Source organism: Talpa europaea, assembly GCF_964194135.1.
Source record: "Talpa europaea genome assembly, chromosome: X".
Classification (NCBI taxonomy): Eukaryota; Metazoa; Chordata; class Mammalia; order Eulipotyphla; family Talpidae; genus Talpa; species Talpa europaea.
The window spans coordinates 13,174,875-13,201,964 of record NC_140081.1 but is presented as its reverse complement, the minus strand read 5'-3'; the positions used below and the strand labels follow the sequence as shown (position 1 = coordinate 13,201,964).

The 27,090-nt window shown below is 44.1% G+C and overlaps 1 protein-coding gene across 1 annotated transcript in view; it reads left to right on the top strand.

Moving 5' to 3' along the window:
- Window positions 1–23,555: 23,555 nt before the first annotated feature.
- The window catches only part of PCYT1B (phosphate cytidylyltransferase 1B, choline), a gene marked incomplete at both ends in the record, with an annotated part of 88,199 nt that continues 84,664 nt past the window's right edge, over window positions 23,556–27,090 (top strand). Inside the window, one exon of the mRNA XM_084258045.1 lies at window positions 23,556–23,672. Within this exon, the coding sequence (XP_084114171.1) occupies window positions 23,556–23,672 (117 nt within the window). The remainder of the gene's footprint in view (window positions 23,673–27,090) is intronic.

Sequence of the window (27,090 nt, the reverse complement as noted above, 5' to 3'; positions counted from 1 at the left end):
TCTGAACAAAGTGAAGGAGAATGAGGTCAACCTGGGACCTGCTGTTACCTCTGCCTCTGTCACCACACCCAACCATAACGAACATCAGAAGGTAACTGTGGTTGCTTTATTCTTGCCTCCCACAGCTTGGGCAAGTTACTCTTTTTTCTTTTTTTAAAAAGATTTATTTATTTATGCATACAAGAACCGAGGTACAGGCCAGAGTGGTGGGGGGTGAGAGGATTCACCAGAGACAGAGTGGGGAACACAAGAGGCAGATTGGCTGAAATACACTGCTGAGGGGAGCAGCGGGCGACACAGGAGAGGTCTGCCTTGCCATGTGGGTAGCTTCCTGGCCGGCCAGGGATGGAACTTGTGCTGCAGTGACTGCAGATAGCTCATAGGTTGTGTCTTAACCCCTTGCACCACCAGGGAGGCCCCCTCAGGCAAGTTACTCTTTGGAGCAACTCTAACCCAGAGTTGCAAGGACTGCTGGAAAAGGTGACTGCACGCTCCGCAGGACCTCGGTTGGATTCATGGACAGGCTCCCCACCCCCCTCAGCTGGCACAGCATCTGGACCAACAAAGTGAGAGCAAAGGGATGAGCAGAAAGGTTGAAAAGGATCCTCCCACCAATCAGAGCAAGCTTGAGCATCCTGGAGATTGGAGTGTGTGAGGAAGTGCTTCAGAGTCTTCCTGCTAGCTGGGGCCACAGGGAATCTTCACTAGGCTCAGGTGGACTTAGATGGAGGTGGGTCTCACTCTCAGCTGAGGCAGGGAACCCCGTTCATAGGCAGAGACCAAGTTCCCATAGCACTTTGATGCAGACAGATTTCAAAAGAACCTTTTTCCCCCTTAGAAAAACCGAAGTACATGCTTCTTTAAAAAGTTCTTTTAACACGCACTGCTATCTTTGGGGAAATAACCTTAACACAAATGAAGATTCTGCTTTGATAAAATGTATAAATTTGTTATCAATGGTACTTGGAAGAGCTCTTTGAGAGAGATAAAATGTTTATTAGAATCAAAGTACGTTTGAGAGACTTATTTTTCTCCAGCTTTATTCTATTTAAAGAAAGTGTAGAATTGGATATTAGTACTTGAAGGCCTTGACCACTTTTTATCTTGAAAAAAAAAAAAAAAAAGAAGATGTTTGTCATTCCAGGAGCATAACCAGTTGAGCTGGCACACAATGACATAGTTAATTCACCAACGGAATGTGTTGCCATAGCTCCAGCGAGGAACAGGGGAGATGTAACAATGGCCTTGTTCAGAGGGCAGCTTCACCACAACCTGCCTGTTCCTTCACAAGAGGCCATCATAGCACCAGGCCAGAGCACAGCAATTGTCAATGAACAACGAATGGCCCAGCACAGACAAGAGGAGGCTTGTGGTAGATAAAGAAAGAGCACCCACCAGCTTAAATGTCTGCTTATTCGATCACTGGTGTACAACTACCTCCTCTGAGCCTATCTTCAAGTTTAACCTTTAGTCAAGTGCTCCAGTAAGTCCAGAGAGAAAAAAATTTCATCCCGTGACTGAAGATAACTCCCAAGGGAACAGAAGCCTCTAGAAAAGAAGGAAAGTGGATCAGGAGCAGACATGGTAGGCCACCAGGAACGCACCGTGAAGGAAGACACCGGGGACAATTGCACTTCCAGATTCAGGCACAAGGTACTGTGTGTGGACGCTTTCTTTTTGATTTTTTGCCCCTTGGAATATCGAAGTAGATGTGAATAGTAAAGTCCTGTGTATCTGTGAGTGTAAAATGGACCCCTGCTAATGAATAGAGTCATACTCATGACGAAAATATTCTCCTTTCCTCTTAGGATATTCAAAAAGAGAAATCAGACTTTGCCATAAGACTAGCGCTATCTCAAAACATCAGATTCTGTTGTTGTAAATAATAAGGTAACCCCCCAATGCCTAGCCATGTGTTTAGGGATGGAACTTTCTTTCAGCATCAAGTTGCCTTTTGGTCTCCAGGCAAACAGTAGTGGATGTAATTCTGTCTTAACTGTTTCACTCCAAGCCAGGTGCCCTGGACTTTCCTGGGGGAAAGAAGTGAACCACAACTTGTCTCTGCCTCACAGTCTCTCTGCAGAATAGCCAAAAGAAAATACTTCTAGGAATCTGGAACCTTGAACTTTAGTACTGGCCCAGCGACCCTTGTGAGCTGTAGGCTTATTACTCTCCCCAGCTCTCACCTCTTCATAAATATAAAGAGGTGTACTTCTTTCTCTGGATGCTTCCAAAGACCATTTGCAGAGTAGTGGGTGATGTCATGGACAGGGCTGAGGCTTTGGAATCAGTCTACTTGGATAATTCTTCACCAAATAGTTATTTAGCATCTACTACATGCCAGGTACTATTCTAGATGCCAGAGGTGCTGTTCTTGTGAAGCTCGCATTTTAATGGGGATGGGAGGTTAATCTTAGTGTGACTTTGGGGACTCATGTAGCCTCTATTTTTTTCCAATTGTAAAATGAGCACTATCATAACATTTCAAGAATTGTTGTTAGGATTAGACACATTGGTATTTAAATCATCTATTATATAGTAGGGGCTTGATTAATGCTATGTAAATAATAATATGTAACATATGGAAAACATTTTTAGAATTATATATTGGGGGCTTCCCTGCTGGCATAAGGGGTTAAGTTGCAACACTATGAAGCTATCCACAGCCACTGCAGCATGAGTGATCCCTGGCCCTGGAGCTGACCCACATGGTGCAGTAGACCTCTCCTGTCTCCCCGCTGCTCCCCTCAGCAGTGTATTTCACTCAGTCTGCCCGTTCTGTTCCCCACTGTCTCTGGTAAATCCTCTCTCACCCCACAAATCTGGCCTGTACCCCAGTTCTTGTACACATAAGTAAATAAATCTGTAAAAAATAAAATTATATAATGCTATCTAGATAGATGAATTGCTATTTCTTCTTTTTTTAAAAAAAGATTTTATTTGTGCATACAAGAACTGGGGTACAGGCCAGAGGTGTGGGTGGTGAGAGGATTCACCAGAGACAGTGTGGGGAACAGAACAGGCAGATTGACTGAAACACACTGCTGAGGGGAGCAGCGGGTGAGTCAGGAGAGGTCTGCTGAGCCATGTGGGTAGCTCCCTGGCTGGGGATCGAACTCGTGCTGCAGTGGCTGCTGATAGCTTCATAGGTTGTGTCTTAACCCCTTGTGCCACCAGGGAGGCCCTATATTATGTGGCTTTAAAGCCACAGTTCGTGCCAAAATTACACTGTAAAATTCACCACTTTCCTTTTTCTTTATTTCCTTAAAAAAATCCCTTCATTTATTAATAATTTTTGAGTTCAAACAAAAGAAAAATCACAGCTAATTTTTTTTTATCCCCTCAACTGACTGGATGGAATTAGGATTGGAACAAATTCTCTTTCTAAAAAAAGTCCAATCAGTATAAGGAAATGGAGGTAGTTCTAGTCAAAGAATGATGTCATGGGAGCCTGAGGATATTGGAGAAATGTTTGAACACATTGTTCATTATTCTATAAAATGAGAATTGTCCTGGTATAAAAGTCACAAAATGCTGATCAGAATACTCATTATTGAATTCTTTGCAATGCAATGATCACAGAAGAGAGACAAACTTGTGGGCTTTGGAGGGGGGGAATATCCATTTTAGTGGAGCCTTGTTAACCCAACTGAGTGCTGGAGGATAAAAGCTTAGGCATGGGACCAAATGGGTAAGAAGGACTCAAGGGTTTGTGAAGTTATTAAGACCAGAGAAAGCTTCCTACAATGATGTGATTTCTCTGCTTCATTGTCACGAAGTACCGTGACCGAACAGTGAGGAGATTTACAAATTTAATCATATTTTGAACTCTCTAGGAATGGAAACTCCCTTTAAACGAGAATGGGTTATTCATTCTCCACATTTTAGTCTTTAATATTTGATTGGTACTTTTTTGGAAATAGGAGAATGCCTGAACATTATCTCTACTTCTCTTATCCCAAATCCTGTGAGGTATATACTATTTATATCCTCACTTTAAAGTGAGAAAATTGAAGCTCACAGAGATTAAATAAATTGTTCATGGTAGTAAGGATAGGGCCAGTATTCAGTTTCTTAGAATCCAATTTCACTTTTTCTTTCTTTATATTTTTTTAAGATTTACTTGTTTATGCATACAAGAACTGAGGTATGGGCCAGAGATGTGGGGGTAAGAGGATTCACCAGAGACAGAGTGGGGAGCAGAACAGGCAGACTGAGTGAAATACACTGCTGAGGGGAGCAGCGGGCGAGTCAGGAGAGGTCTGCTGCACCATGTGAGTAGCTCCCTGGCTGGGGATCGAACTCCTGCTGCCGTGGCTGCCGATAGCTTCATAGGTTGCATCTTAACCCCTTGAACCTCACTTTTTCTTTAAACCTACACTGCCAAATAAGGTAGACACTAACCATGTAAGACTGCGTATTTATTTATTTTTATAGTGTTTTACTGAAGTAACATTGCATTGTAATATTATGTAAGTTTCAAGAGTACCTCATTATAAACCAACATCTGTAGATATGACTTTACGTTCACCACTAAAACCAATTCTATCCTTCACCATACAATTGACCCCTTTTACCCAACTGACCCACCTCCTCACACATGGATTTAAGTTTAGATTTAAGTTTTAACTCATCAAAATTCAATACAAATTAAAATTCAGTTCCTCAGTCACACTAACCACATTTCAAGTGCTCAATAGCCAGATGTGGCTGGCAGCTACTTGCTCTGGACAGCACAGCTACAGAATATTCCATCATTACAGAGAGCTCTAGTGGATGGCTCTTCTAGATATGTTGACACATGTCCTCAAAATGTATTGCTGTTCTGTTACAAGTAATATGAATTTAAAATTTTACAGTAAAATCTCATTCATTTGAAGTTTCCTCATTTGATAACACCAAGTTAACTGTGATCTGCAAATTAATAATATAGATAAGAGGTAAGGAGACATTAAACACACTTCAGAGACCAAAGATTTTTAAGCACCATCACATAACTCCAGAAGTACTCACTTAGATGCAAGCAATTGATATGATAATTGCACATCATTTTTATTTATTCATTAAAACAGGAATCCTCTGAGGTACCCTGGTATGAAATAATATGGTTAGCCTAGTTCTTTCTAATTACCCTTCTATTTCAAAAACTTCCTCTCTTTCTGTGAATCATCAAACAAATTGATAGCATAAAATACCTTCACAGTGAAATTTTGGCTAGGTCAAGATGTAATTCCAAAGCCCATGCTTCTTCCACTAGATGCCAGGATTCCCCTGGGAGGTGTGCTCTCTTGACCCTTTCGTAGAGCCTGCACATAGTGAGTGTTGAATAATTATCTGTTGATTGACTGACAGAGACAGTGCTTTCAACATTCCACTTACTGACATAGACGCTGATTTTCTACAGAGAATGCACGGATCAAATGGAATGTTGATCCTGTTTCTTCCTCTTCTTCTTCTTCTTCTTCTTCTTCTTCTTCTTCTTCTTCTTCTTCTTCTGCTTCTGCTTCTTCTTCTTCTTCTTCTTCTTCTTCTTCTTCCTCTTCCTCTTCCTCTTCCTCTTCCTCTTCCTCTTCCTCTTCCTCTTCTTCTTCTTCTTCTTAGATTTATTTACGCATACAGGAACTAGGGTACCGGCCAGAGGTACGGGGTGGGGTACAGTGAGAGGATTCACCAGAGAGTGGGGGCAGAACAGCAGACTGACTGAAATACACTGCTGAGGAGAGCAGTGGGCAAGACAGGAAAGGTCTGCTGTGCCATGTGGGTAGCTCCCTGGTAGCCTGGGATCAAACTCATGCTGCAGAGGCTGTGGATAGCTTCACAGTGCTGTGCTTAACCCCTTGCACAACCAGGGAGACCCTGTTTCTTCTTTTCCCTTTACTAGTCTTGCTGCAAAGTCTTCATGATGAGTTAAGGGCTTTCTGTTTGTGATAAAAAGATGATTTACCAGAGTCCAGGTGAGATCATGGGTATAAGGAATGTGATCTAACCTGAAGATTTGGAAACTAATAAATCTACCAGCTCCTGCAGAAAGGAGAGCTGCCTTCCCTAGACCAGTCATTCATTATGTCAGTCAGTCTTCAAATACTATGTTGGATACATTTTTGCCAGCTATTGTGCTGGTTCTAGGTAATAGGATAGAATAGAATTTTGAGTTATTTAGAAAAGAATAGCACTTGCATTTCTAAATCCTTAGCAGAGGTGATTTCTTACAGCTTGTTTGGACTGGACACACCTAACACAAATGCCATTTCAGCAAAAACAAAAGTCAGTTCCTCAATTTAGGAATAAACTTCAAAAAATGGGATTTGTTACATCCTTGTCTTCTTTGTTTCTAAACTTTAGGTTCTAAACAAAGAATGAAAATTGAATAGGAACAATATAAGTGTGTGTTGAATATTTAGTCTTTATTTGGAAGGAATTAGGCCATTTGAAACCCTCCAGATTTATGAAGTGTAGGTATCTGAGAATGGTTTAAAGCCACTTATCGGGAAAGTAGATATTATGTTTTTATTTTTTGTTCCAAAACAGAATTAGCCTTCTTTCCACGTATCTCTCTGTAATTCCTGCACATGATCTTAATAGGCATGTATTTGCCCAGCCTTCAGCTAACTCAACAGTCTTTACCTTCTTTTCGAAACTGTATGGTAGACTGATGCAAGGGTCACATGTCCTCTTGACCCAATTAGCAAAGGTATGATCACTGCCATAGGCTGCTCTGCTGGGGGTTGTCATCTGCAAAATTGACAGGTGGAGCACTCCATCCCAGGTACAGGTGACTTTAGGTCAGGGAGGGCATTCATCTTTTCCTAGCCTCTAGCTACAGTTCCACCCACTGTGGTCCTGTCAGGCAAGCCTAGACTGCCACAAGCTAGAATCATCACTGGCTCATGGAAATGACTTAATTAGCATACAAAACTATGTGTAAAGAGTGGAAGGTGGGCCTCCCTGGTGGTGCAGGCAGGCATTTGAGCACAGCACTGTGAAACTGTTCCACAGCCTTTGCAGGGCTAGTTCCATCCCCCCCCTCCCTGGCCGCGGGGATACCCACATGGCGCAGCAGACCTCTCCTGTCTTGCCCGCTGCTCTCCTCAGCAGTATATTTCAGTCAGTCTGCCTGTTCTGTTCCCTACTCTGTCTCAGGTGAATCCTCTCACCCTCCCGCACATCTGGCCTGTACCCCAGTTCTTGTATAAAAATAAATAAAATAAATCTTTAGAAAAAAAAAGAGTGGAAGGTAAATCAGTAGTACAAGGTGATTTTACATTGAGTTTAGAAATAGCAAAAGGGGGGCCTCCCTGGTGGCACAGGGGGTGAGGACAGCATTGTCGAGCTGTCGCCAGCTACTACAGCACAAGTTTGATTCCCTGCTGGCCAGGGAGCAACCCCACATGGTGCAGCAGACCTCTCCTGTCTCACCCACTGCTCCCCTCAGCAGTGTATTTCAGTCATTCTGCCTGTTCTACTCTCCATTCTCTCTGGTGAATCCATTCAAATCCTCCCACCCCCGCTTACAGCCCAGTTCTTGTATGCATGGATGTTTAAATCTTAAAAGAAAAGAAAAGAAAAGAAAAGAAAAGAAAAGAAAAGAAAAGAAAAGAAAAGAAAAGAAAAGAAAAGAAAAGAAAAGAAAAGAAAAGAAAAGAAAAGAAAAGAAAAGAAAAGAAAAGAAAAGAAATAACAGAAAGGTAACTAGAAAGAACTAGGCTAACCATATTATTTCCTACTAAGGAGTGTCTGCTAAAAACTGCTTTTTTTTTTGGTTTTGGTCTTCCAGTGCTAGGAATTGTGAGAAGAAAAGGAATCATATTGGCTTCTTCTACGTTTGTCCTTTATTCTCAGGGACTTGGAGTAAGTTCTCAAATACTGTGGAGTAAAGTCTATACACATACAGGCATAGCATTAATCTTGTCCCAGTCTCAAAATGAATCCTCATATTGTGAAAATACTCTTTATTTCGATCACACCTCAGGCATTTTGGGCCAGATAATTCTTCATTATGGGGGAGGGGGGCTGTCCTGTGCATTGCAGAATGTTTAGCAGCATCCCTTGTCTCTATTCACCAGACGACAGCAGCAACCCCTCCCTCAAGTTGTGACAATCGAACTGTGTCAAGACACTGCAAAATTACGCTTAGGGGGAAAAAATCTCCCCTAGTGAAGAACCACTGCTATAAGAGTCCCTCCTGTGCAGCTGAGAAACACTTACATGGACAGATAATTCCATTTTAGTGGTGTCGTAGAGACAGAAGCTGGCCTGAGTGACTTGAGCTTGATGTAAGGAAAGTGCATGGACCTTGGAGGTGTGAACTGATCTTCCCAAGCTTGCTTGGTTAGTCATTTAACAATATGAGAAAAAACATTAAGGTTACAAATGAGAATCAGGTAACATTCTGAGATAAACAATTCAATATAATAACACAAAAGTAATTGTAAGGTGACATGAAAATATCAAAAGTGTGGTGCATCTAGAGCCACTTTACTGTCTGCTGGTCCCTGTGAGCCAGTGTCCTCTCTTGATCCTTCCACGTGTGAAGTGCAAATGGCTGTTAAGTGGTCTTTCCCTGTTAACAGCTCTCAGCTTCATTCCTTGCCTTAGTCTCATCTGTTGGTGAGGCTATGTACTCATCTGTCTCAGATATAGATTTTTGGGTTTCAAGGAATAGTATCCACTTGAGCTAGTTTTTTCAGTAAGGCAGAATGCAAAGGACTGATGGAACCCACAGCCAAAAAGCAGACCTCAGCATGGACAGGAACTAGAGCATCTTGAGAAGTCTACAATGGGGTCATTTGGGGACATCTTTAATGTTCTGCCCACAGATCAGTGCCTGACCCACTCAGTCTCTATTTTGTGGTCCTAATTCCTGAAAGAGGGAATGTCAGGATCTGACAGACCATGGTGTGGCCTCTTAATCAGGCGTCCCCTTTCTTGGGCTGTGGGGCAGGGTAGATTTCATAGATGGGATGGGGTAGGGTGAGGGAGAGAAATAGGAACCACATCATAGCCTGTGTGGATTTCCCCCTTTTTACCTTGTCATAATATCCTCCACCCCACTGCTCCCCCAAAAGACACATCTCACAGAAATGGATTTACTATTTTTTGCCAATTGAATACACAATTACCTTGCTTTACCTAACTTTTCCTTTCAGTGCCTACGGCGCTGTGGCCTTGACCTCAAGTATCCTGACTAGAAAGGGGGTGGGGGCATATTACTCATAATGCTTTCTATTTAATTACGGCATCGTAGACAGGTGTCATCTAAACTGAGATCAGCTATTTGAACAAGAGAATGATATCTGTTTGGGGAGCAGTGTCGGAATTCCCTTCATCCCAACCCCCAGGCCCCATTGGCATAACAGTCGGGAATGAAGACTACCGAGCTGCCGGGAGATGGCACATCCTTCCCACTAGCTAATAAAGTGATGCCCTGCCTTCACAGTCTATTAATTAAGAAGGTAATCAGTGCATGCTTCGAGTTTGGTATTTGAAACTCAAAGGCAATAAAATCAGAACACTACTCAGATTTTTTTCTCATAAAAAATGAATAACAAATTAGAGCTGCAGAGCTAGAGTAATCACATTTTGAATGATTTCTCCTGAGCATGCCTTTAATAACCTGTATGTGTTGGGTAAGAAGAACAAAGAAAGGCAAAATTAATTATCCAAGAAAAGCTTCATCAAGGAGTTTTGGTCACGTTAGCCCGGGGTTCTGCAACCATGGCGCTGCTGATATCTTGTGGCAAGCAATTCTTTGTTTTAGGGAGCAGACCTGTGCTTATAGTAGTAGGATGTTAAGCATCATCCTTGACCACTAACCAGTAGATGCCAGTGACACACTTGCCACCCCCCAACAAAAATGTCTCCAGACATTGTTAAATGCCCCCTGTGCAGCAAAAGCACCCTCCCTGGGAACCACTGCATTAACCATGTACCTGTCTCCTCGCTTCCCATCCCCCCTCCCTCCAGGATTCGCCGTTTTATTTATTTTTTTTAGATTTATTTATTTATTTATTTATTCATACAAGAACTGGGGTGTAAGCTATAGGTGCAGTTGGTGAGAGGATTCACCAGAGATACAGTGGGGAACAGAACAGGCAGACTGACTGAAATACACTGCTGAGGGGAGCAGTGGGCGAGACAGGAGAGGTCTGCTGTTCCATGTGGGTTAGTTCCCTGGCCGGGGATCCAACTCATGCCCCAGTGGCTGGCGATAGCTTGACAGTGCTGAGACTTTAGCTGCTGCGCCACCAGGGAGGCCCAGGTTTCGCTGTTTTAAAACCAAACATTTCATACCAGGGCCATCTGCGTTTTCCAGGGAAAAGAAATGAACTGGCTCAAAATAATTTGTCCAGATAACAAGAAGGGCTGTTTGCATTTCTGTGTTGGGAAGAAGCAGACAAAAAAATAAAGGAAGAAGGTCCAGAAAAGGTATTTTTTAAAGGTATTTTTTGACCGCTAACTCAGTTAAACAACTTACCTATATTTAATCCCTACAAAACACTCAGAGACATTATTAGCCTTATTTGATTGGTAAGGAAATTGTGGCTTAAAGAGGTTAAAGTAATTTGCTCAAAAACACAGTTGGTCATTTTTTTTTAAATTTTTTAGAGGCTTTTTAAAATTTATTTATTATTTATTTGTTTGTTTGGTTTGTTTATACATGCACTGGGTACAGTCAGAAGCGCGGGAGGGTGAGAGAATTCACCAGAGCCAGAGCGGGGAGCAGAGCAGGCAGAAGGACCGAAGTACACTGCTGAGGGGAGCAGCGGGCGGCAGGAGAGGTCTGCGCGCCATGTGGGACCCTCCCCCGGTGGCCGGGGAGCAGCCGGGGATCGAACTGGCGCTGCAGAGGCCGCGGGCAGCTTCGCAACCCAGCGCTCAACCGCTGCGCCACTGGGGAGGCCCCAGTTGGTCATTTAGTAGCAGAGCTACAAGTATGGTTGCAAAGCTTATGCATTTAGGCATATTACCTCAGTAGTTGCCCTTAAAGTTCTGGGTATTTCATAAAGCAAGGTGAGGACCTCCCCGGCAGCACTGGTTCGATCCCCTGCCACTGGTGAGGGTCCCACCTGGTGTGCAGATCTCTCCTGCTGCCCACTGCTCCTCTCAGCAGTGTATTTCGTCAGTCTGCCTGTTCTGCTCTGGCTCTGGTGAATTCTCTCACCTTCCTGCACTTCTGACTATACCCAGTGCTTGTATAAATAAATAAATAAATCTTAGGGGAAAAAAAAAAAGCAAGGTGACCGATTTTTTATCTTTTTCAAATATACAACTTTTACTGGGCCTCCCTGGTGGGGCAAGGGGTTAAGACACATTCTGTGAAGCTGTCCACAGCCTTTGCAGCATGAGTTCGATCCCCGGCCCGCCAGGGAGCAACCCACATGGCACAGCAGACCTCTCCTGACTCGCCCACTGCTCCCCTCAGCAGTGTACTTAGGTTGATCCGCCTGTTCTGTTCCCCACTGTCTCTGGTGGATCCTCTCACCCCCCATACCTCTGGCCTGTGCCCCAGCTCTTGTATGCATAAATAAATAAATCTTAAAAAAAAATACAACTTTTACTATGGAGAGTTTCAAACATGCAAAATCAGACACAACCGAATCTTCCCATGGGTGCCGTTCCTGCTCTCTGCATTACCTGCAGCAACAATCAACTCATGATCAATCTTGTTTCATCTAGAACACCTTAACCTCAGCATTTTTGACATTTGGAGCTGAATAACTGTTTGTTATATGTGTCTAGTACACGCACAAGACAAAATGAAAGTCAAGGTCTGACAGTTTTCTCTGGTGAAAGCACACTGAGTCACTTTTGGATTTGGTTCACGACATAACTCAGTGAAAGAAATGTAGCCAAGGTTGCCAGCTTCGTGGAGTCCTCATCCAACAATGAAAAAGGGCAACAGGGAAGCAAAGCAGGCAGCATGACCTCCACTCCCACGGAAAGAGAGTCACAGTGACCTTGACTCGGTGGTTGCTGAGGAGACCGGAGCAGATGGCCACTCACTGGCTTTCTGTTCTGCAGCTCTATGGGCTGAAGGAGGCCGGGCAGGAAATCCCCTACCTCAACAGAATGCAGGAGGGGGCTAGAAGCTGCTTCACAACAATCACTCCAGAAGATAGGAAGGAGAGTGGGAGATGGTCTTGGCACAGCTCCTGACAGGCCTCCCAACCCTGACCTTCGGAAGACCTCGGGTATTCTGTCAACACTCAGATGGGCTGTGATTCAAATTTTGCTTGGTGTGATTGAAGTGGTCACATTCAGGGCAATGAGGGTACCAGGGCAGGGCCTTTCCCCACAGTGGAGCACTGTTCCTCGGCATGTGGGACACTCAGCAGCATCCATAAACCTCTCCCCACTAAATGCCTGAGCACCACCCCCCAAGATGTGACAACGAAAAATGTCACCAGCCATTGCTAAATGTGCCTGGGAGGGCAAAATTCCCGGGTGAGAACCACAGACCTAGAACCTTATCCATCTCCCCCCAACAGTATATGTTTCTAAAATAGTTTTATGATGAATGATAAATTTCATGATAATTGTAAACACAATATCAAATAAATTTCTACCCCCTCAAAAACTTCTTGCCAGGGCCTCCCTGGTGGCACAAGGGGTTAAGTACGACGCAACCTATGAAGCTATCCACAGCCACTGCAGCACGAGTTTGAGCCCTAGCTAGGGAGCTACTCACATGGCACCGCAGACCTCTCCTGTCTTGCCCGCTGCTCCCCTCAGCAGTGTATTTCAGTCGATCTGCCTGCTCTGCTCCCCACTCTGTCTCTGATGAATCCTCTTACCCTACACACCTCTGGCCTGTTGCCCAGTTCTTGTATTCATAAATAAACAAATCTTTAAAAAAATTTCTTGCCAGAGTAGGCCTCTGCACTTATTGGATATCATCAGAATACACAGTCATCTGAGAGGGTAATTTCTGGTATTTTTGAAACCACTAAAAACTCAATTGGTAGTTTCACAGGTGAATGATGTCTAATACTTCTTTGGATCCAGAAATTCTGATTTGATTATATAATAACTGATTTTCACAAGTGGCCTTCTAAGTTGTGATGATAAAAAATTTCAAAAAACATTTATTCCAAAAATGTCTTGAACAATGGTAGTGTTACATGTGTTGGGACTGTCATGGTTTAATGCCAATGGTTTTGTTTCTTTTGAGCTCCTATGCTTGAATGGTGAGGCGAGGTTATCCAGAGGATTTTGCAGAAATGAAGAGTGATTTTTTCTTTGAAGCTGTGTTTATCCCATGCTTGCTTGCTCAAGAGAATGTCTTCTTGTAGCAAGTATGGGCTTCTGTGCAAGATCACTGACTGTGCAGTTACTCTCAAGCACCATTAGTGAGCCATTGCACAGAGTGCCCCTCACTTGGCACTCACAGAGACTAGGTGTTTAAAATGATTGCTATTGGACAGAGGAAGATTTTTACGTACCTAGTTTCTTGGAACTCAGGTGCTAATAGGATTTTTTTTCTCTTGATGCAAACAAAATGGAGATTCTTGGGAAAAAGGAGACTAATAATTTGGGGGTCAGAACTCTTAAACTCTCTCATCAACTACACTTCACCATAGTGGTTCTGAAGTTTTTTTGGTTCTGTATTTTTAAAAGTCCTGATGCTGTGCCCCAGGCCAGTTAGACCAGAATCTCTACCACGTGGGAACCAGGCCTCCATGGTTTTGAAAGCTCCACAAGTGATTCTTTTTTATTTTTAAAGATTTATTTCATTTAGTTTTGCATACAAGAACTGGGGTGTAGGCCAGAGGTGTGTGTCTGTGTGTGTGAGAGAGAATTCATCAGAGACAGAGTGGGGAGCAGAACAGGCAGATCTAATGAAATACACTGCTGAGGGGAGCAATGGGGGAGATAGGAGAGGTCTGCTGTATGTGGGTCAGCTCCCTGGCGGTGCTGCTATAGCCACGGATAGCTTCACAGTGCTGTGCTTAACCCCTTGCGCCACTAGGGAGGCCCAATATTTACCTGTTTTTGTTTTTTTTTTTAAGATTTATTTATTTATTTAGGCAAGCACTGGGTACAGTCAGAAGCACGGGAGGGTGAGAGAATTCACCAGAGACAGAGCAGGGAGCAGAAGAGGCAGATTGACGAAGTACACTGCTGAGGGGAGCAGCAGGCGCAGCAGGAGAGGTCTGCGCGCCATGTGGGACCCTCGCTGGCCGGCCAGCTGGGATCGAACCGGTGCTGCAGAGGCTGCGAGCAGCTTCGCAGCCCAGCGCTCAATCGCTGCGCCACCAGGGAGGACCTATTTTCCTGTTTTAAAAATCCTTTTGTAGTTCCATAGTCGCTTAGAGAATAACACTTGAGGAGAGCAAGGGGAGACAGCAGTACATCCACCTATGTTGGATAATTAAGACTGGCAGGTGTTCGCACCAGCCAGGGCTTAGTCTGGACTTGAAACTCGTCAGATTATTAACTTTGCCGGTCCCTGAACCTCCTTTGCTGCATTTGCTCTTTTTCATGAAAATCGCTGAGATAGTGATTTTAACTAGCAATTACAATATCAAGTGTGTATCTGGCCTTGAACATTTATTACAAATCATCATCCAATTTTGTGGCTTAAGTAAATGAAAATTGTGTGCGTGTGTGTGTGTGTGTGCATGTGTGTGTAATTGAGCCATTAAGTTTTGAAAATTACCTATATTCTTATTCATCCACTGCCATTCAGATAACAAATTTGGCAATCAAATGTTGTGGATCCATTGCTTCCGTGGTGGCGCAGGGGTTAAGTCTCAGCATTAGGAAGCTATCAGCAGCCACTGTAGCACCGAGCTAACCCACATGGCACAGAGGACCTCTCCTGTCTTGCCTGCTGCTCCCCTCTGCAGTGTATTTTAGTCAGTCTGCCTGTTCTGCTCCCCACTTTGTCTCCATTGAATCCTCTTACCCTCCCCACTTCCGGTATGCATAAATAAATAAAACCTTATTTAAAAGAAGGTCGTGATTCCAAATTATACTCAAATCCAAGTGAGGAAGCTCTGTTCATTTTTTTTTCTGTTGTATTTTCTGTTTCAGCCGTATGCTGGACCCAAATCCCATCAAGTAGGACCAAAATTTACACAACATTCTTGAGTATGATGGTGACTGCATTTGGAGTTTTGATTAAACTGCACTACATGTGTGATTATTACTTGTAAACAGATGATTAGATATTAATTAGACAATAAGTGATTGTAAAGCACTTAGAAAATAAAAGTGTTTATAAATGCCACCAACAAATGGCAACAATAATTCTTTACTGACTACACAGCTGCTAATGTCAATAAGAATGATTTATTCCAGCTAAGGGCAACTTTAATTTATGCAAAAAGAGCTGCCATCATACCTGCTTTGTATAGCAAAATAATATATCATATTTGCAACTGATTTTATCTTCAGCATTTGGAGAAATAATCTCATTTTGATAACAACAACATCTTTTTTAATACCTTCCCAAACTCAAGCACAACTATTATGGCCTGGTGTCTGCGTGGTGAGCACTGGAGTTCCATACTGCTCAGCTCTCTGACTTATGTTGAATATTTATGTCTTTTAAATTTAAGAGGTAAGATGACATTCTGTGTAGTGGCAATTTCATTCATGCAGTAGGTTTGTCGTGTTGTGTGTGCAATTGCCTACAGCATATCTTAAAACTGTGCTTAGATTTAATAAATATTGGTCAAATGAATGAAAGTCAGTTCTTTTGGTTATTATAGAAGCTGGAAAGAAGAAAATCCATGCTAAGAATTTTTTAAAAGCATTAATTTTACTTGGTTTTATTTTTCCAAAAATAAGTTTTAAAGCTCTAACTCCTTTATGCCTGACCATTATTTTTTTCCCTAACAACCTTTATAGGTCATGGACCTGTATTAGCCTCACTCTTTTTTTAAAGATTTATTCATGTATGCATACAAGAGATGGGGTGCAGGCCAGAGGTGCAGGAGAGTGAGAGGATTCATCAGAGAGAGAGTGGGGAGCACAACAGTCTGGTTGAGTGAAATACACTACTGAGGGGAGCAGTGGGCGAGACAGGAGAGGTCTGCTGCACCATGTGGGTCACCTCCCTGGCCAGGGATCCATCTGGTGCTGCAGTGGCTGTGGACAGTTTCATAGTGCTGTATCTTAACCCCTTGAGCCACCAGGAAGGCCCCTGACCTCACTCTTGATCCACTGGTGAATCTGCCAATATATCTGTGTTTATTTTTCTATCATAATTCAAGAACTTATGATGAGTCCAGGTTCATGGTTCCAGAGATTTGAAATGAACAATGAATGTAAGTGAAGAGTGCTTCCTGTTACATGAATAGAAAAGGGGCAAAAGGGTTACTTTGGATGATGAGACATGAATAAGTTAGCTCACCAACCTTGTTAACAAAGCAAATCTGACTATATCAAAGAATGAGGCAGTGTAGGTTAGTGGAAAATAGAATTGAACTTGATTCAAGAGACCTAGATGCAAATGATATTTCTGCCACTTACTGTGTGACCTTACTCAAGTCTTAACCTCTCTGAATAGGTTTACTCATTTGAAAATTTTCAGTATTAAAACTTGTTCATTTCAGAGTGTTATTACCATATAATTCAATCTGTAGAAGCACCAACTGAGGGGTGAAATGTTTTACACTGAAAAATATTTTATTACCATAATTTTCCTGGAGTAGGTGAAAAGGATTTATGATTGGATTTCACAGTGGAATTTTTTTCTAGAGTATGTCAGGTTTCAGGCCTAAAGCTTAAGTTCCATGTGGAAAACTGGGGAAGTGGCTCAAAATAGTCCAAAAAGTAAAAAATTCCATAGAAGGTAATGATGGTTTCCAGAAAACCTTAAATTCTTCTGTCTAATTGGTTTTTCCATCTCCTTTACTTCTTTGTAATAAATCCCTTATTTGGTAAATTAGAGGTGGTGAGGGGAAAAAATGAATAAAAAAAGAAAAAGGAAGCTTGGAAGAAGAAATAGTGGAGTCAGAGGTGATGGTACTGGTGAAGGAATTGGAATGAAGGAGGTTTTACCTGTGTCCTTCTTGATAAAAATTAAGAGCAGGGCCTCCCTGGTGGTGCAAGGGGTTAAGACTCCGCACTATGAAGCTATCACCAGCCACTGCAGCACCAGTTAGATCCCTGGCCAGGGAGCTGACCCACATGGCGCAGCAGACCTCTCCTGTCTTGCCCACTGCTCCCCTCAGCAGTGTATTTCAGTCAGTCTGCCTGTTCTGTGTCCCACTCTGTCTCTGGTGAATCCTCTCACCCCTCACACCTCTGGCCTGCACCCCAGCTCTTGTATGCATAAATAACTAAATCCTTTTTAAAAATTAAGGGCAGTGTAATACGGGCAGGGACATGCAAACTGTAGCTAAATTTTCAGTATGGTTGTCCTAACACTGACATAGTAGATATCAAATTTCTAGCAGCATGACTGAAGACTGGAAAATATGAAAGAAGGGAAAGGTCAGAAAAACTAGGCTAACATTTGTATGTGATGTTAGGATTCATTTTTACATGAAGCAGGAAGTTTCCCATGCCTGCTCCTTGGGAGAGTCTGATGCTTAGTTTCTGCTGCTTTCCCAAGGCTGCTGCCTGGGGGAGTCTACTGCTTTGATTCTGTTGCTTGCTGGAGCGGAGAAGTTGCTGGGTGTACTGTACGGCTTGTTCACAGTGGTAGCCATGACTACCTTAAACCCCCTTCCTGAATAATAAAGAATGCTTACGCTATGATGGATGGGATAGCAAATTTCCTCATATAAATTGTATAAAACCTTGCCATTTTTGTTCTTGGGTGCTCAGCCCTTTGGGGAACGATCTCACTGAGCCCGCCGATGTGACAATTAAATCTCTCTCGCCATCCCTCTGAGTGTCGTCTGATTTCTCTGGGAAATTGCTGTTACAACATAGGACGAGGATATGAAAGGTATTTTGCCATTACAAACAGGTCATATTAGAACTTTATGATGGGACATTGGGATTGTGTCTTAGTTTGAGATCCCCTAGAGCTGACCCTGAGAACAGGCTTCAAGGTCAAGTAGGTTATATGGGAGATGAGTCCAGGAAATACCTGCAGGATTATGGGCAAGTGAGACAGGGTGCCTTGTCAAGCAGCTCCTACTCTGACAATAGGAACTCAATCCCACTGGGAACTCTAGAATCTAGTAGAGAACATTCCATGCACTGTTAGCCCCCTCAAGGACTGAGGGATGGGGTATTTCTACATCCACTCCTATCAGTTCTTGGTTGAGAGCCCTTACTTAGGGTATTCGTTTTCAGGCTCTTCAAACCTGCTTTGGCCTAGAGAAAGCCCTCCACCAGGGAGAGACAGGTACTGGCATTTGGCAATGGGCCCCATGTTGGCACCAGTGATAAAGTCTGAGGGGGTCTGGGCAGGGCTGAGACAGCTCCTGCTCCAAAGAGATTATTTTCCTCCCTGAAGATCTCTGCAAATGTTTTTTCCAAACACTGGATGTTGTTGACCTGAAGACGGCCAGTAGGGACAATGATGTTTTGTGTAGGTCTCTTGCTAGTTGCATGAATGTCTCCATGGCTCCATTTTCTCCTCTGCAAAGTAGGGCTCTAATGCCTTTGTGATCAGGTGTGAGGGTGACAGGTGGCCTGCGGCAAATGCCTAGCAGAGTGCTATCAGCTTCAGAGGTACTTGGTAAATGGCAGCAGTAACAATGATGGGGCTGCAAGGGGCTGCGTTGACCTAGCAGGTTCTCACTCAAGCCATGCCATACTTGTAGAGGTGAGGAGATTCAGGAGCCCGGTCCCCCACAGTACCCTGGGGATTTTCTGAACAACCTGCCTCCAACACATTTCCTCTACTTCTGTTAATCACAGTGTGCTTTTTCCTCTCACTGAGCCCTGCCTCTTTCTGACCCCTCACCTGCTAACCTCTGCTGCTTCACCCCACCCCTACCCTGTCCTCGATGATACTGGGGAGGAGCAATATTTATTTTTTTCTGACTGTAAGGACAACATAAGCTTATTTTAAAATACTTGTTATAAACAGAAAAACAACCCTCCCATAAACCCACTGTTAAAAAGATGTCACTGTTAACATTTTAGTGTTTCCTGCCTGTCCTTCCTTTCTCTAGGCACATGCATATCACATAACTGGGATCATTTTTTTGAATTACACTTTGTGGCCCGCTTTCCTCACTCGACAAAATGTTAACACGTTCCCATAGCATAGAATGTCCTAAAAAACATGACTTCATGCCTGTATAATGATATTAATATGGATGTGTTTTATTTTTATTTTAACCGTTCCTCCTATTGCCATAAATTATATCTCCATTTATTTGTTTTTTATAAATAATTCTGCATTAAGTGTCTTTTACATAATTATTTGTGTACTTCTGATTATTTCTTGGGGGATAAATCCGCAAGTGGCATCCTTGGATCGAAGGAAATGAACATTTTAATGGCTGTTAGCAACATGTACTGACAATGTCCTCCGTAGGGTTTTTAATGATGTTTAACGATGTTAACATGTTATCCGTTTAGAATCGTCCCCTCCCCCCAGCATAACTTCTAGAGGCCTATGGAATATTTCATTCCAAAGTGTGGTCATTCTCAGCTAATCACCTTCATAGCATTAGAAGCCCCCAAATTAAAAAACTCCTTTCAGGTATTATTGAGCCTCTAAATGAAGTTGCAATAGCATCTGAAATTCCCGTCCCCAGAGTTGGTGGGTCTGTTAAGGGACCCCTCTCGCAGTCGTGTCTGAAAGTCTATCTCTGCCATTAGGACTGTGAAAATGTGCTGAGATTCGACCACAGACTGTCAGGAGAGGAGCAGGAGGAAGCCGAAACCAGGCTGCAGTAGGATCAGTGGGAATGGAATTAGTTACCGAGTTGACCCTCTAAATAGTAAGATAGAAGGCTCATTTTGAGGTTCCAGGGCTTGGGCTGACTATATTAGGTGGGAGTTGGATTTAGCACAAAATGGCACAGAGAGCTAAGGCCCAGACTTCGGTGACACACACAAGATACCCATCCTAGGCAGAGGCAGGGGAGGCTGGGAGGGGAGGAAGGGGGGACACTTGGAAACAGAACAAGTTGGGGGTGGGGATATTAAAATCAGGCGATCAACCTCACTTTCATCACCCAGCACGCTGGAAAGGAGCTTCTAAGGGTATGATAGGGCTTATCTCCTCCTAGATGAAGGGCTTGGTAGAGCTATACTTGAGACTTGAAGTGCTCTGATCTCGCGGGAAGGCAGATGGGGTAGGAAGGGATTCCAGTGTCCCTGAAATTCAACATCGGTGGCGTTCTCTCAACCTTAGGTGCTGAGGTTGTTATAGGACAATTGCGCTTATGGTAGCCAGTGCCATAGGGAAGCTCAATTTCCCCATGGGGCTGACTAACCACGGATGGCTCTGTCCTAAATCACGTTGGACGCCAAATCTGTTATAGGACAGGGAGAGGGGCAGCCCAAACCCCGCTAACCTGCCTATTCTAAATGGGTTCTGCCATCCGCCGCATCAACACAAAACATAGGAGACTTTAATGGGAAGGAACTTTAATACAATTTGGAAACAATACAGGTAAGGCAAAGAGTCTAGTTTCTAAATGAAGCACCCAAAGTGACCCGTCCCCTCGTGGGTAAAAGTCCATCCAAATGGGATTGGCCCAGAGCAAGGCCCCAAAGCCTGCCACAAGTCTAAAGCATCTTCCAGTGGGGACCCACAAAAAAGGGCCAGAAACAACCAGACAAGCCCGGAAGGAAAAGAGCAAAATCAACATCAAAATAAAAGCTGCCATTGTCACCTCCCCACGGGTCTCACCCACATCTGTGTCACCCAGTCCACGACCAAAAGACAAGCACAGTTTCTTCACGTGTCTCTAGGCTCCATGCGCCTCCTCCAGGTCTCCAGGCTCCATCCTGCTTCCTTCCTCAGTCTCTTCTGCAGCTTCTCCTCTCCCTACTCAGCTCCACCCTCCCTTGGGTGGGGCAGGGAACCTCCCCCTTTCCTGGGGACCACCCTGTTACAAGGTCATTTTTTGGAGTTGTTGGGTTCAGAGAGTGGGGTCCTCGGGTCCACTCTGGGAAGTTTCACCAGAGCTTCCCTTTCACTGACACCGGGGAGTTCCCAGGTGAGTTTCTCGCCGACACTAGTTATATCCAAAAGGGCAGGTGTATTATAAACGGGACGGAAGAATAAAGGACACTTGCATAGACACAAGTGGGCAGAAAGAGCTGCCTCGAAAGGGACAGTGTTGCTGTGAGAGGCCTGCCTGGTCACAGGCGGGCGGCCTTGAGGAGAAACCCCAGCATGGTAGACGTCACGGGCGGGTAGGAGGGCTGCTGCCCTGCGGAGGGAGAGACTTGGCGAAAAGGAGCATCTGCATAGTCGGAGGTGGGCGGGAGGATGGCTGCCCCTTGCCACAAGGTGCTGAAATTGTCTTCGCTTTGGGAGGGGCTCATTCTTTTGTGAAGAGGTTTGTTTCCTGTCGATTTTGGGTAATTGTAGTATTTGAAAGGGACCAGAGATTCTACAATGGCCCTTGATTTCCATTTCTTTACCTGCAGTCTGCACCCTAAGACACTAGCACCCTAAGACAAAGCAGACACTTGGCTTGGGTCTGTATTGGCGCCTGAGGATTTTTAGTTCCTACAGCTGTTTTAAGGAGTATGTTAATCACTTCTATCCCCACCTCCAGCTTCCGGCTTTGTGTGAACCAGGCTTCTCGTCCTGTGGCGGCTCTCCTTTCCAACTTTTCTATCTTTATCCTCCATAGCTAACAATGTCTTGATGTCATTCTGATTGAAAGTACCAGCATCTAGAACTGTCCAATTGTGAACCTCTGATGCGGAATCCATTTTCTTCTAAGTCTAGCTCTCTTTGCTTATTTGAGGAGCAATAAAAATAATGTCCCTGTCTTTTCACATGATATCTTACTTGGCCTCCCAAATTCTGCGAGGGAGGCAGGGCAGAAACTTTTATCCCAGCCTTTGGATTACTGGTTCTCAAAGTATGGTCCCCAGACCCACAGCATCAGCATCATCTTCAACTTCAACTTGTTACAGATGCAAATTCTGACCCCACCACAGGTTTACTGAATCAGGTCTTGAAAGGTCAATAATTTGCAGTTCTAACAAGTTCCCAGGTGCTGCTGATGTTGGTGCTGCCCACCCTGGACCACACTGAGATGAAAACCAACGCTGAAGATTAAAATCAAGGATTTAGAAGCCCAAGGACTTGTCTCAAGAGGACTCCTACCTAGGTGCCTTTTCCACCGCTGCAGCTGCTGCATCCCTGCCCTCACCCCCATCCTTCAGATCCCAGCTGCATGGCTTCTGAACTTTGAGGCCTTAAGCAGTTTCTCTAAAGTGCAATTTCTTCACCTGTAAAACTTGGATAATAGGGCCGATCTCTTCGGTTTCTTTCAAAGACTAAACAAGATCCAGGTGATCACAGTACTTAGCACTGTGCCTGTGTTTAATAACCGCTAGCAATTGCCATGCTTTTTATTAATATTATTAAAAGCATACTTCACTAGAATGAATATCTTTGGAAGTTCCTTTAGAGTGTGTGTTCACAACAGCCCTCTTAAAATGCGGGTTATTCCTGCACCACTTGGACCTTAGGGCGCATCATCCTTAGCGTAAGGCCCCGCCTGGATGTTTCTGTGATTGCCATGAACACCTGACCAGAGAAGTGGAAGAATAACACACCAGCCTAAGAAACAGTGCAGTGAAGGGCGGGCAAGCTGGAGGAAAGTGAGTAGCTGGGGAGGGGACGAGGAGGCTGAGGGCCGCCAGAGGAGGGGAGGGCAGGTTGTCAAAGACAACCTTTGTGCTTCCAAGTTCAGGACAACCCCAGGAGTAGATTCCAGGGCTACATCAGGTCTCAGGGAACCTGCTCTTGTAATCAGGGGATAGAACACTCATCAATCTACAATGAACGCCCCCAGAGGCTCTCCAGGCCAGCTGGCAATTGTGGGCACAGGGAGTTGGGGCTTAGAAGTGGCTTTGTCTTCAGGGTGACTTCTATTTTGGCAAATACTGACTCCAGCCCATCAAACAGTCCTGCCCGGGACACGGTTCTTTCTTTTCCTTTTTTTTTTTTTTTTCTTAAATGGAGGCCTCTCAGGAAGAGGCTTTATCTTATCTGGGTCGTGCAGCCCCGGTCCGTGCCCAGAACGGGCCGAGACCTTTGCAAACTGAATTAAATAGAAGAAACAAAAGCAGCGAGTTCCGGGGGCCCGTGGGCACGGCCCGCCAGCCAATGGGGCCGGGCCGCTCCCCGGCGGAGTGGTACTATGATGACAGTAGCCAACCAGCGCGCTCCATGCAAATGAGCTACTGTATCCCGCACCCGCCGCTACCGTGCGGTCTGGTTGTTATAGTGATAAACTGAGGCCTCGCCTCTTGGCTGCTCGGAGAAGGAACGGGGCGGGGGGAGTGGGGGGCACCCTCTTTACTTCGCCCAAGGAAGAGGGAAAGGGGACGAAGAAGGGGGATGGGCGGGGAGGAGAAAAAATACATGACAAAGAAAACATTCTCTGCCTGGGAGGAGACTCCAGAGGGTGCAGAGCCGGAGGGAGCATTCACTGGCCATGCCAGTACTTAACACTGATGCTGAGTCAGAAACAGGTATCCCAAAATCCCTTTCCAATGAGCCTCCCTCAGACACCATGGAGGAAATAGAGCACACATGCCCACAGCCTCGACTGGTAAGTAAAGACAAAGGATGCAAATGTATGCGTGGCAATGGCGCTAAGAGTTCCTGATGTGCCCGCAGCCTGCGAGGAGAACGATGCTGGGCGGATTTTCATGTAAATGAGCACGGAGCTGCCGCCTAATCCTCCTCTGCTGTTTATGCTTAGCTTTACCGGGCTCCGCTCTCAGCTTACAAAGCATTATTGTATTGGCTGGGTAGGGAACGGGCTGCTTGGACGCTGCTGTGTTTTTTGTGCCGGGGGGGTGGGGGGGGTGGAGGGGATGGCCTTTTTCCGTTTAGGTGCATTTTGGTGTGAAGGTATTTAGAAATCCTATATGCAATTTTAAAATGGTCTTCTCTTCGCAACGCTTGGGACGAGTTGGATGTTAAGTTCTAAATTCTAGGTAAGGAATGATTCGGTCCGCAACTCGTCTGGGTGCCTAATGGCAATTTTGGAAAAATGAAAAAAACGACATGGAAGGAGCGCTGGCCCATTCGTTTGAAAATTTCAAAATTAGAGTCCCTCAACGATGCGTTTAGAAATAATGTGCATTTAAAATGATGGTAAAATTGACCGGAGTGGGCTGGGAGGGTTTCTCTTCAGGGATGCAGTGGGAACCTGGGCACGCTACCGTGATTTAGAAATGGGCTGCATGCCTTTAGTAACGAAAGTGCGGAAAGGGGCACTCAGAGCTTCCTACCAGCTGAGTAACTGGTACCCCCAGTTTGAGCCGTTTCTCTGTCATTGGTCACGATTCCTCAAGGAGCAGGCTCACATGTATCCTCAAGGGATCAAAACCACCAAATGGGTGGTGGGTTTTCAGTGTTCTGAAGTCTTGTGGAACTCGGGGAGCCCTCTGAACCCTCAAATCCAAGCGACACACTGGTAGAGAAACCCTCTCTCTTGTGATTTACCCTAAGTTAAAAGGTGCAATATTTTGATTGGTTGTAGAGTTTGACCCCCGGGAAGAGGTTTTTTAAAAAAAGGATTTGGAGATGTAGCATTTTCTGTGAACTTCCCAAATGCTGGTTCACAGATTCCAAGGCCACACGATCTTGGAACAACTGTTGTTTTTATTCTTCCTGAGGGTTAATAAGAGTTCAAAGGCAGGCTGAGAACAACTTTCTAAAACTTGAAAACAAAAGGAAGCTGTGTTAAGAGTGCTGTGGCTTTTGTTAACTGTGTTTCTATTTTTTAAAAACATGTATTTTCTTAGGCCGTCTAATAATTAAATGCTCTTGAGCATGGAAGCCACTTGCTGGACCTCACTAGTACCCTGTGTTCTCCTGGGATGTAAACCCTTCCAATAAGTTTGTTGCCAAGGGATTCCTCTGGGCCACCAAGCAACTCACGGTTTAGCGCTGGAAAAAATTGACTGTTAAATCTTGTTTACAAGATCACCCAACATATTTTTAAAAGTTAAACACAAACTGCAGATTAGCATCACACACTTTACTGATAGAGGTCAAAGGCAAGGGAAGGAGAGAGAGAGCATTTGGTTCTAGTTTGTGTGATTTTAGTCTCTAGTGACCATTTCTTTTCCTTCCCTTTCTTCTGTTCCTTGATTCTACCTGAGTGAATGAACAGAGGGACTCAAGGGAAGAAAGAAAGTTCCAGAACTTTCCATTTTCACTTGTGACCTCCTATTCTGTAGGTTATTTTACAAGAGCCATGCACAGCTAGCAATGTTACACCACTAGCTTTCCACCCATTTTAGAAATGAGGAAACTGAGGTTCGGGGAGGGTAAGCCCAAGGTGGCTTCTTCAAGGTCACTGCTTAAAGGGGTAGAGCTGCAATTTGAACCCAGAGCTCTTTGCACCCACAAAGTCCATCTTTCCCCCACAACACGCTGTTAAGTAAGCTATGTTCCCTTTCCATCTTTTTGGCAGTTCTGGCTTAGAATGTGTGTGTGGGGGGTGCTCATAAGTTCAGCTGTTGAAAATGGCGTTGAATCAATATTTTCCATGTTGTCCATCATTATTTATGGTCTGCTGAAAATTGTCTCTCTTTAAAAAGGGCTGCCACTAATGTATAAGTCACTCCTACACTTTTTGAAGTTCCTTTTTTGGCAACAAACTGATCACTGTAGAGGTGTATTATGAATTTAGATTTATACCCAGGTACCCAACTTTCCTGTTAATAATTCTTTTTATAACTAAGGTACATGTTAAACACTTAATAACACAGTTTTTTGATGAAGAGGGCAAGTAAGAATGTTAAGTTGGCATTTTTTGTATGGTTTTTAGTAGTTTCTGTTGACCTTTAGCTTTGTGAATATCCTCGTATTTAAAATTACATCAATTCTTTGTTTCCCCCAGCACCCAAGCACATCATCCAAATCACATGTGGGTAACTTAGCACCACAACCATCAACAGGTGTGGCTACTGAATTGTTTACCTAGCTTTGGAGAATGCATGAAAGATTTGAGAGATTGGCCTTCAGAGGACAGGCTGCTTCTCCCAGTGGTTATCAAATGTCAATTACTTGATTCAAACAGAACTCAGTAACAAGATGTGTTCTTTAAAAAAGTAGCAAATACCAAAGTGTGATTCTCACTGTGTTTGTTGAGGCACACACTGGCTCCTCAAACTCACTCTCACTTTACCCAGGGATATGAAAAGGAAATTTCTGGATAGCCTTTATGCATGTCCTAGAATGTGAACTTATGCTACTGGATGTCCTTGTCTGCAATACAAATTTTATTTCAATGTCAGCATGTGTGCCAAATGCCCTTTTCGTAAACAACTGTGCTCTGTTCAGCATGGTTCTCCAGAAGGTGTGGACTTGCCTCCTGTGTGAATGTCTATTATTTTTAGTGAACGTTGTCTATCATGAGAAATTTTACTCGGCCCACACTGATCGAGCACCTTCAACTGGTGCTCAATTGGTCCAGAGATTCTAGAGGAGACTAATATATATATAAACACAGCTTCCATTAAAGTTGATTAGTGGATGGTGCTAAGAGTTGTATCAGCTGTAGTGGGTGCACAGGAGAGCGTGAACTCTAACAGCGATGCGGAGTTTGGCAAGGGGATGTTGAATAGGAACTGGTCTTGTCATCCTGGTTTCTAATATAGAAGCTGGCAGTCCTTTAAGGAAATGGAGGAAGCTGACATACCTAAATAAACAAGACTTTCAATCAATCTGTATTTTAGATCCCTGTAAGTAGCAAATTGATAAGGATATTGAAGATATAATGGAGTCACGTTCAAGGGGGAATTTTTTTTTAAAGATTTATTTTTATTTATGCATACAAGAACTGGGGTGTAGGCCAGAGGTGTGGGGAAGGGGTGATAGGAGTCACCAGAGACAGAATGGGGAGCAGAACAGGCAGATGTACCAAAATACACTGCTGAGGGGAGCAGTGGGAGAGACAGGAGAGGTCTGCTGGGGGCCATGTGGGTCAGCTCCCTGGCTAGGGATCAAAC